The following is a 12495-nucleotide window of genomic DNA, read 5'->3' on the forward strand; positions in this document are numbered from 1 at the left end:
TTATTTCCTTCATTTGGCCTTGCAACTCAGTCCTGAATATTTAAATAAGAGTCCAAATGGGCCTGCAACGCTCCCCTTGTATATACTATCCAAAGATCATGGCTCTAAGACTTTTAGTTAATGAGAAGAAGTCGTGTAAAGGTTTTAGCAAATCTGCTACCTGTGACCTTGAATAGCTCTTAAGGTCATTTTTTTTTTTGGAAGTTTTGTCTGGCTTTATCCTTGGAACATACCAGCAAAATATACAAAAATTTGGTCTATTGGTTATTGAGACTTTGTTTAAAGAAAAAAGTTGACATGTACACGGCATAAGCTCACTTTGCTTTTCAGGCAAGATGAGCTAAAAAAATCAAGCTGGTCTGGAGAATCATACCCAATATATATTGACATCTGTACTTATTTTCCTTTCTGTAAGAAGATGAAACCCTGACCTACTAAGTTCTGCACAATTAACCTTTCATTTTCAGCTTTGGTCCAGACAGGCCATGTACAATAGAAATCCATTTTTCCTACCTTAGTTCATGTGACCTAAAACACTGTGGTAATCACAAGATCCCGGGTATTGACAGGTAAGCACTTGATAATATTGATTTACATTATACAATCTGATACTTTCCTTAATGAACCTAAACGTGAGATACAGAGTAAGACACAAATTGATGAGAGTAGCATACCGTGCATTACTCAGGTAGTCCAAGACTAATTGTAATTAGTCTCAATACGAAACGATTTCTAAAGGCCGTATACCTTAGCAACAGACATGTAGGACCTGTAACCAATCATCAGGTCAAAGTAAAACATGTTTCTACTTTTGCTTAAGAGGTCACGGGTCAGATTTGATGATCTAGCTAATTCTTCAACAAGAAAATGACTGTAAGACATGAATGCTGCCACCATTTATGGTAGAACTGTTAGAGGTTCTCAAGGTATACAACATTAATTCAAGTTGGTACAGAATGTGATGGTGGAAGGTGCTGGACATGCTGATCCCCCACCCCCTATAAAAATGGTGGGTGTTTCAGCTCGGAATTATTTCAGCTGTAGTCATCAAAGTACTGAAATTAATGAAAGACTAAACATGTTGATAATGTATAATTTTAAATGCAAAATATAATCTATCACATGAAAAATAATCAAGCACTTTTATAGGAGATTACTATCAAAAGCAAAATTGGAAATTTTGGATATATTTCAATCAAACATTTCCCAAATCAAGAGATTGCCAATGACTTTGGTATTGGATAATTGAAACAGAACAACATTAAAACTCTATAACAGATTATAAAGGGTTTTGTTTATTAACCATAAAAATCCACGTACAATGCACAATTTCTCATGAAAAATTGAACGTCCAAAGCAGAGGAAGATTTTGATGATTTATTTATGAACAACAATTAATGATAAATAGATAAATAAAGTATATATTAATGTAAACTATCCAAGTCAACATCACTGAAAACCAGGACAAAGTATTTAAAAACATGATTAGCAACTAGCAAGACTGGAAACTACTGATCGGTAAAGACAGTGACGCATGTGAAACATTGAAAAATATGTCAATTATATATATATATATTTTCTGAAACACTTACATATTCAACTGTTAAGAAATGACACATTTCATTTTATTCTCCTTCACGTTGGGAATCACAACAAAGAAGCCATGAGCATATGTCTGCTTGTGTTTTGGCAGAAGTAATCATTGACATATTTTGAAACTTCTAACTACAGATTTTTCATTCATTAAAATACCTCTCATTTGTGTTTATTAAGTCACATGATTACTAAATCCTTGTTGGGATGCAATGATATTATCAAAAAGTGTAGTGAAACACTGTTACTCTTTGACAAAATATACATGTCAACATTTCACGCTCCACATACCTCGCTTGCATACAATACAGTGTTGGGGCCTATATTATAGTTTGTGTCAGCAACTCGCACAAGATGTGATAGATGACATAACAGAAAACCTCATTCACAGAGATTGTACTTACCTGGTTTGGTAATGACAAGGAATATATAACTGGACATGTTTATCTGTTATATACATCTTTGATAAATATCATAAAATGACACTGGGATCCATTCTTTCTTGTAATTAAAACAACTAACAAAAAGATTATGCTGCTTTGATGTGTGATATACATGCATATACAGTCAGCAATCAAGGGAAACCTTTGGTTTTGTAACTCCTCCAATTTTACAAATATCAACATAAACTTGGTACAAGGATGAATTATAAACAATAACAATACATCTTTTGATGTCGCTAATTTGTTTGAGTATTTCAATGTTTGAAGATACTGATTACCCATGCAATTTGTATAAAACATGTGTACACAATTGTGCCAAACTGTCGATCTCAACACTCATCATATCTTGGTCATTTTTTTTCATAAATGTAACTGAAACTCAATATATTAATGTATTATAATCATATAAAGTACATACCTTATGATGTGTCTGAGTTTATTTAGTATTTTAAGATGGATGATTGTGATACACAATGTACAGTGCTGCTGGCCATCAAGGAAAATTGAACTCTCCATTACTCAATCAACTTTACAAATATCAACATGAAACATGGCACAATAGTTTCTGATAATTTTATAAGATATATTTGGAAAGTCATACTGTCGCTGTTTGTCACTAATAGAATAGATGTCAGTGATCCCATAATCCCATGCATACTACACCATCTTGTCCCATCTAATGAAAATTAACTTCAAACCAGAACAATGCTAGTTTGCAATTGACAAAAAATCTCAATCTGAATAGCATCAGCAACACCTAGTCGGTCCCTTTTGGTGTAACACTTGCTCGTCTCACTGTGACCATACGCATGCATGACACTGATTTGAAAGATGGCAGCATTATCTACAGCACATGACTGCCACCATAAGTCTTGGGTACCTCAGACAATTTGAACCAGTCAGAAAAGATTGGTAGTAACATCTACTTCCAGGGGCTGTGACAATATGCTGAAACTGTAACTGCATTACGTTTAGACTAAAAATATCAATTATAGAGACACATGTCCAATGGTGTCTATGATATCAATTTGGTCTCACCTTTTCCTCAACATGACAGGTGTCATAAATAAACGTAATCATGACACACACACAATCACTCTCAACATGTCCATATCTATACATAACCCTTAAAGTTATTTTCCTGGTCTACTGACTTAGCTACATTTTCTTTCATAGATTACAGGATAATCAGCCCCAGTAAAAACACTTGTCTATTGTCCTCACGAGTGAATTTTGGAGACAGAAAAGTTTTTTTATTGTCACCTAGTCAGTCAGAATATTTTATTTTTTGATGTAATTCCATGAAATGATAAAATAAAACTGCCTACCTAACCATTAGCCGATACACATAACTTTTGAAAGACATTATTGTGCAAAATTATAAAATTTCTGTTCATGATCAGGAAAGCTTGTGCCTCCTACAATAAAAAGTGAACATGACGCAGCAGGTGCTTCATTGAGTCTGATTACAATACATACGCATGTGACCCTACCTTAGTACAGAAGGGACAAGTGACCCTACACATGACCTTACCTTAGTACAGAAGGGACAAGTGACCCTCCACATGACCTTACCTTAGTACAGAAGGGACAGGTGACCCTACACATGACCTTACCTTAGTACAGAAGGGACAGGTGATCCTACACATGACCTTACCTTAGTACAGAAGGGACAGGTGATCCTACACATGACCTTACCTTAGTACAGAAGGGACAGGTGATCCTACACATGACCTTACCTTAGTACAGAAGGGACAGGTGACCCTCCACATGACCTTACCTTAGTACAGAAGGGACAGGTGACCCTACACATGACCTTACCTTAGTACAGAAGGGACAGGTGATCCTACACATGACCTTACCTTAGTACAGAAGGGACAGGTCATCCTACACATGACCTTACCTTAGTACAGAAGGGACAGGTGATCCTACACATGACCTTACCTTAGTACAGAAGGGACAGGTGATCCTACACATGACCTTACATTAGTACAGAAGGGACAGGTGATCCTACACATGACCTTACCTTAGTACAGAAGGGACAGGTGACCCTCCACATGACCTTACCTTAGTACAGAAGGGACAGGTGACCCTCCACATGACCTTACCTTAGTACAGAAGGGACAGGTGATCCTACACATGACCTTACCTTAGTACAGAAGGGACAGGTGATCCTACACATGACCTTACCTTAGTACAGAAGGGACAGGTGATCCTACACATGACCTTACCTTAGTACAGAAGGGACAAGTGACCCTCCACATGACCTAACCTTAGTACAGAAGGGACAAGTGACCCTACATATGACCTTATCTTGGTATAGAAGGGACAAGTGATCCTACACATGACCTTATCTTGGTATAGAAGGGACAAGTGACCCTACACATGACCTGACCTTGGTACAAAAGGGACAAGTGACCCTACACATGACCTTACCTTGGTACAGAAGGGATAGGTGGCCATATTTACCTGACCTTACTTTAGTACAGAAGGGACAAGTGATCCTACACATGACCTTACCTTAGTACAGAAGGAACAGGTGACCCTACACAAGACCTTACCTTGGTACAGAAGGGACAAGTGACCCTACACATGACGTTACCTTATTACAGAAGGGACAAGTGATCCTACACATGACCTTACCTTAGTACAGAAGGGACAAGTGATCCTAAACATGACCTTACCTTGGTACAGAAGGGACAGGTGACCCTAAACATGACCTTACCTTAGTACAGAAGGGACAGGTGACCCTACACATGACCTTACCTTAGTACAGAAGGGACAAGTGATCCTACACATGACCTTACCTTGGCACAGAAAGGACAGGTTGTCTTGCTGAAGATCATGACTTTGTTTTTTTCCACCTGGTCCTTGACCTCTTTCTTGAGGTCACCAGGGCCCAAAGGGGGCATCTTGACTGGGGTAGAGTTGATCACGGGAGAACCAGACCGCTTAATCTTGAATTATTTTACCACAGCAACACCTGCAATTTTAACAGACCCTGGATTATAAAATAAAAGCATATACAAGAATCTAAAGAAAGAAGTGTTGTCATCATTTAAAAATAATGCAGTGGTAGCTATATAGAAAATAATAATGTTGTTTAACCAGTCCTTGTACATTCCACTCAATACTGACAGTCAGATAACCTGTCCTTGTACATTCCACTCAATACTGACAGTCAGATAACCCGTCCTTGTACATTCCACTCAATAATGACAGTCAGATAACCTGTCCTTGTACATTCCACTCAATACTGACAGTCAGATAACCCGTCCTTGTACATTCCACTCAATACTGACTGTCAGATAACCAGTCCTTGTACATTCCACTCAATACTGACAGTCAGATAACCAGTCCTTTTACACTCCACTCAATAATGACAGTCAGATACCCCGTCCTTGTACATTCCACTCAATACTGACAGTCAGATAACCCGTCCTTGTACATTCCACTCAATACTGACTGTCAGATAACCAGTCCTTGTACATTCCACTCAATACTGACAGTCAGATAACCAGTCCTTTTACACTCCACTCAATAATGACAGTCAGATACCCCGTCCTTGTACATTCCACTCAATACTGACAGTCAGATAACCCGTCCTTTTACACTCCACTCAATACTGACAGTCAGATAACCAGTCCTTGTACATTCCACTCAATACTGACAGTCAGATAACCCGTCCTTTTACACTCCACTCAATACTGACAGTCAGATAACCCGTCCTTGTACATTCCACTCAATACTGACAGTCAGATAACCAGTCCTTGTACATTCCACTCAATACTGACAGTCAGATAACCCGTCCTTTTACACTCCACTCAATACTGACAGTCAGATAACCCGTCCTTGTACATTCCACTCAATACTGACAGTCAGATAACCAGTCCTTGTACATTCCACTCAATAATGACAGTCAGATAACCAGTCCTTGTACATTCCACTCAATACTGACAGTCAGATAACCCGTCCTTGTACATTCCACTCAATACTGACAGTCAGATAACCCGTCCTTGTACATTCCACTCAATACTGACAGTCAGATAACCAGTCCTTGTACATTCCACTCAATACTGACAGTCAGATAACCCGTCCTTGTACATTCCACTCAATACTGATAGTCAGATAACCCGTCCTTGTACATTCCACTCAATACTGACAGTCAGATAACCCGTCCTTGTACATTCCACTCAATACTGACAGTCAGATAACCCGTCCTTTTACACTCCACTCAATAATGACAGTCAGATACCCCGTCCTTGTACATTCCACTCAATACTGACAGTCAGATAACCCGTCCTTTTACACTCCACTCAATACTGACAGTCAGATAACCCGTCCTTGTACATTCCACTCAATACTGACAGTCAGATAACCCGTCCTTGTACATTCCACTCAATACTGACAGTCAGATAACCAGTCCTTGTACATTCCACTCAATAATGACAGTCAGATAACCAGTCCTTGTACATTCCACTCAATACTGACAGTCAGATAACCCGTCCTTGTACATTCCACTCAATACTGACAGTCAGATAACCCGTCCTTGTACATTCCACTCAATACTGACAGTCAGATAACCAGTCCTTGTACATTCCACTCAATACTGACAGTCAGATAACCCGTCCTTGTACATTCCACTCAATACTGATAGTCAGATAACCCGTCCTTGTACATTCCACTCAATACTGACAGTCAGATAACCCGTCCTTGTACATTCCACTCAATACTGACAGTCAGATAACCCGTCCTTTTACACTCCACTCAATACTGACAGTCAGATAACCCGTCCTTGTACATTCCACTCAATACTGACAGTCAGATAACCCGTCCTTGTACATTCCACTCAATACTGACTGTCAGATAACCAGTCCTTGTACATTCCACTCAATAATGACAGTCAGATAACCCGTCCTTGTACATTCCACTCAATAATGAGAGTTTGCTAACCTGTCCTTGTACATTCCATGCAATACTGAAAGTTGTTTAACAAGTCCAAGTACATTCAACTCAATACCTGGTTAACCAGTCCTTGTATATTCCACTCAATACTGAGTAACAAGCTGAGAGCATAAACATATCATTTTTATGACTTAGTAAGGCATACATGTAATTACACCTCATTATAGTGTAACCAATGTATACACCAAGTCTCATGATCCTTGTTTGATCGTGGTTAAAGGTATGTTCTCAACAAAAGGAAGGACGGAAAAGCAGAAGGACAGAGACAGACAAATAGGCAAATATATGCTCCCCACAAAAATTTTCAGGGAGCTTAAACAAATCTTACGGATAAAAAAAAGAAACAAGGATCCCATGTTAAGCTCTCTCTGATGATTTGCAGATACATTTCTTATGCTTATCTGCTTGGCTAAAGCTTTTAACGATATTCATACATGATAATTTTAATGATACTGTTATGTTTTCATTGCTTGTAGTATAGTTCCACATAACAAAGTGACAACACTGCTGATGTACATCAAGTATGTATAATACATTAAAGAATTATCTTGAGATAACTTATGTTTTATAAATCAAAGCATTAATCATGTTTTTATTAAAAGAAAAAAATATAAAATGAGATTGTGTGTGAAGATAACATTACCTATGATTACTAATCAGATGTATCAATTCTAAGCAGTATATATAGATAGATCTGATGAGCATAACATACTGTCTAAAATATATTTAAAAATGGTCAGCTGATAATAAATAGATACAAGAGATCACTGGGATCTTGACACCATTTTTAAAATTTTTATTTGTTCTTTGAAAGTCTGATCTTTCCCTTCTTTTCTCTTCTTTACTCATATTTGCTCAGAATTATATGAAATTTTAAAATTCCTTTAAAGATATAGCCTTTAAACTGGCAAATCAACGATGGTTGCATATCGCCCGTTTTCTTTTTTTGTGAACTAAGGATTGAGGAGACTTGCATATGAAATCTGAAAAAGATCCATCCAATATTTCCCATGCAACAGCTATGACAACCTTTCATATCCAAAATCCAAGATGGCTGCCTGTCAGTCATTTTGTTTTTTATCAGTCCAAAAATCAAAAGGAAACATCTTACCAAGGACAATGTATGAAATTTGAGAAAGAACAATCCAGTACTTCTCAAAATTAAGCCACAGGTTCAAGGCCCTTTACTGTTATCCATATTCTTTAAATGCTGTTTTCCTAGAAATAATCTTGTTAACAAAAATAAGAAAACTTGAACTACATTGTACATGTCATGCAAACATAAACTGTGCATAACATTTACTCCCATCCCATGTTAAAAATTCTAACTACATCTGAATTAAAAGAAACAAATACTCAAAAATATAGTTTTCTTATATATGCTTTAGAAAACATTGCCCTCTCCCCACGTGGTCCTAATTTTGCTAAAGCAGCTAAGACCTTTCCATCCATCAAGAGTATCTGATTCTACCATACATCTGGATATTAAGAACATATTTGAAATTTTAATCCTTTTTATCCATGTGACACCTTTTGGTCCTTCTCATGAGCGCCTGTGGGTTGAACAGTCTGGATGCATGTATATTCATCAAACCACCTTCCTATACTAATAATTGTAACCAAGTTAGAAATATTTTCAATGGAGAATAAACAAGGTTTTCCTATATATATCAAAGTTAATTATACCTCTCCCCAGGGAAAAAAATGAGATTCTGGCTGATGAAATTCACAATTTTGTAAAGCACCCTAAAACCTTACCAACTATAAAGAGTATTTGATCCTACAAGATATCTAAAGCTTGACTCCATCTGACCTCTTTAGACCCTGGGGTTGGGGATCATATACCAGGTAATTCACAATTTTTATGAACTTTGACCATGAAAGGTTTATGCAAAATTCCATCAATACTGGTTAATGGGTTTCCAAAAAGTTGAAAATGTCAATTGTTTTCAATGGACAAGGTATATTGCCCCACAAAAGGAGATTGCAAAAGGTTACCAGAGATTTTGTCTCAGGGTGCCAAAATTTTATAGCAAATTTTCCATGATAGGCACCTAGCAGCCATTTTGTTTTTCTGGTCAGTATGAAAATCAGACAAATGTTAGCTTCTCAAAAAAGTAGGTGTGGCAAATGGACAGGTTCATTCAGTAGCTAGACGGGAAAACAAGTGTCAGCTATTATTTACTGTTCTTCAGATGACTTTGTTTGGGTTGAGAAAGTTTTGTCGTTAATTTCCATGTGATTTTTAAATGGAATGATTACATACCATACAGCAGTGTTACCTTTCTGTTTCATATAGTAATTGATCTTGAGAATTTGATATGATACAGTCAACAAGAACATATTTACTAAAGCTAATACATCTATTTCAATCTCCATCATCAGAAATCAATGACAAGCAAATTCTCCTATCAGTATGTGTACACATATATTGACATTGAAATCTATAGGGAAATACCAGTGGCAAGGGTTACTGCTGCATAGTCAGTGGATGATGAGAAAATGTACAAACAAGATCCATCAGCCCCTATCATCCTCAGTTTGATTGATTTAATATTTGACCTTTGTGATATTGAATCTAGCAATAACAGGGCTGCCAAATGGTTACCACAGCCAGTTAAACACAAAATATAAGTCTCATAATCACACACTAATTGGTCTGTCTGATTTGTTTGGTACAGCTATTACCTTCTCAAGGTTTCCCTCGTATTTAATTTTGCCAAATCATATAATTATCTATTCCAATTTAAATTTTTTCAAACAAGAAATACCTGTAATTAGTATTTGTATACCAGAATGGGCACAAGTGTGTTGTGTAATACTAAATGAGATGACAGCCGACAGCCAGACAAGTGTGTGTATATACATATGTTACATCCTATTTATCAAAGTGTACAGCATAACAGTATTTATCATACTCAATGAGGGCAGCATCCCCAGATAAAATCAAATGCAGTTTAAAGTGTTATCTCTCTGAAATGTCATGACCATTACATTAGTACCACACAAATGATCTGAATTAATTGTAAGTGTGATCTTTTCTCTTTTTTGATTCCTTTCTGTTCTATGCTCGGATAGTGTGAATATCTGTTGTATAGACATTTGACAGACTGTGTGTATCTATAATTCATGAAACAAGATTCCTTAAATATTTTCCAATAAATAGCCATGATTATATCCAAGATCTGTCATTGGACCAACTGTAATTAGCAATAATGTTGAAAAGGACTCATGAAAATAAAATGTAGATTGATCAATGTGGGTGTATCAGCAAGATCAGACCCACTGGGGAGAATTATCCCACATAGCTATGTGGAAAAGAACAGATAAATTTATATGGGGATTCAATTTGTGATAGAGACTTAGAAGAACTATCTGACTGGAGAGCAAGTAGTGTGCTTTCACCAGGCATGGAACCTGCAACTCTCAGCTTACTAGCCCACCATCTTACTGACCAAGCCTAAAGGAAATTTTATCTAGCAAAGATAGGTGAACCTATCTATATGTACAATATATGTGGAAATAAAATCTGCCAGTTCAATCAAGTCTGACCCTTGTGACCTTTAATATATGTCAAGGTCACCACTAATATTTTGTGGGCTTCATCCAAGGTACTCTCCAGCCAAATATTCTGACTCTTGGCCTTTTTCCAGTTTAGGATATTGAGAAGTTGAGAAGTTGGATGCCACACCACGGGATAAGGTAACACCTAAACCAAGAAACATCTCAAGAAATAGAGAGATGCATATTCATTTTCAAGGATAAACACTTGACTGACTCTACAGATGAATTTTGGTGAGCTAGCTGTATAGTACCAATCTATCATGTACTCTGTATGTTTACCACAGCAGTTTAAGAGGTACAAAGAAACCTTATATTGTATCATGTCATGTCTGTCAGAATCCTGCTTTTAACTTGAGGTAAGATATTGATCAAGCTAAAATTCACACTTGAGGTAAGATATTGATCAAGCTAAAATTCACACAAGTACAAATGACATGAAACACGTCCTGGTAATACAGGTCTATCAAATGTTGATGACACACAACTATCAGTACTATGTATTATGTATAGTATTGTCAGGGACGTATAATACAGTATTATACGTCCCTGGTATTGTTAATAAGCAAAGTGTGTGTGTAAATTCATGAAGTTAATACCCAACATACTATGTTATAACACAGACAGCTCTGAAATTGAACGAAATATATCAACAAAACAAACATTGCGACAAATCCGCGTTCTTCTCTGTAGAGTGCGAAACGCAATCATGTGGGAATTTTCTACAATAAATATGGCCGAACACCTGAATGAATGGCCAAATGGTCAAAAAACTTCAGAATATATATACCTGAGTAAAAATCTCCTTAGCACCTCTCCGCTGTAAATATGGCGGATTACAGTCGAATTATTATATTAGCTTCTATTTATAGAGAATGACCGATACTTGTCTTGTACACCCACCGTCGTAACCGAGCTATGTAAATCCCTTGTCATATCCCGCCAACCACGTGATTCTAATTATAGAACTGATTTTATAATGACGTCATCCGGAAGTGAAAGTGCAAATTCATCGTACGGGGAATCCTCCCAGAAAGGTTAGAAAATCGAACAGGATGAGATCGTTCGATACTTAGGAGGGCAGGGATTACTTTTTCTTTATTTCATCAAATAATATTTTCCAACAATTTTACCATAAACAATTGTACTTTCATTTCTACCCATATTTTGAAGCCAGTCTAGTTGTCAAAAATGCTCTCAATTTTTGCCCATTCGAGAATAATTTTGTAGCATATATCTCATCTTATGCAAAAGAAGTTGTGAAAATATAAGAGTTTTCTAGGGAAATCTTCATACTTTAAATCATTTCAATTAATAGTAAATGCATTAAGATAGCACGACATCAATCAACTAAATTTGATAATGTTAGTGCATAACGATCAGATTTGGTTTTATGGAACACGGTTCATAATTTCGGTATATTTTGAAAAGTGTCTATTATACGTAACTTCCATGTAAAAGGTACACGAAGTGCTATTCTCATTATACCATGTACTTATTGAAATAATTGTAAATCTCTATAACCTTGTGCCACGGAATGAGATATATAAGATAGGTGTATATATATCTGAGTATATAAGTACTTGCTTATACACAATTTCACAATGTCATAAATTATATCTAGGATAATAGATTTACAGCTTTCGTCTTTTAAAAATACACACAAGTATTACTTTATTTTAAAGAATTGTTTGCATATACATGATATCATTTAAAAAAACATACGCTGACAAAGGAGTGACAGCAAATATAATCAAATTATCATTATATGTATATGTATATCAGGGACGTATAATACAGATTTATTATACGTCCCTGATGTATATATAGTATATAATTTATTAAGTAATATCGACGGTATGGTCCAATATTTGTACTGGATCCTAACAAACAAATGTTCGTTGGATGCGTATTACTGGAATAGATATATGAT

General features: G+C 36.4%; 1 protein-coding gene across 2 annotated transcripts in view; it reads right to left on the reverse strand.

The window, feature by feature from the left end:
• The window catches only part of LOC132544977 (thioredoxin reductase 1, cytoplasmic-like), a 34643-nt gene that overhangs the window by 21914 nt on the left and 234 nt on the right, over window positions 1–12495 (reverse strand). The window contains exons 1-2 of one of the 2 annotated variants that reach the window (XM_060208641.1): window positions 11353–11491; window positions 4844–5019 (exon numbers count right to left, since the gene is read on the reverse strand). In XM_060208641.1, the coding sequence (XP_060064624.1) occupies window positions 4844–4948 (105 nt within the window). In that variant the 5' untranslated portion in view covers window positions 4949–5019; window positions 11353–11491. Of the gene's footprint in view, window positions 1–4843; window positions 5020–11352; window positions 11492–12495 lie in introns of those variants that run through there. The other variant, XM_060208642.1, reaches the window with a different exon arrangement.

The sequence above is a fragment of the Ylistrum balloti genome, unplaced genomic scaffold (genome assembly GCF_031769215.1).
Source record: "Ylistrum balloti isolate Yb309-2 unplaced genomic scaffold, AGI_CSIRO_Ybal_v1 Utg369818, whole genome shotgun sequence".
NCBI classification, from domain to species: domain Eukaryota; kingdom Metazoa; phylum Mollusca; class Bivalvia; order Pectinida; family Pectinidae; genus Ylistrum; species Ylistrum balloti.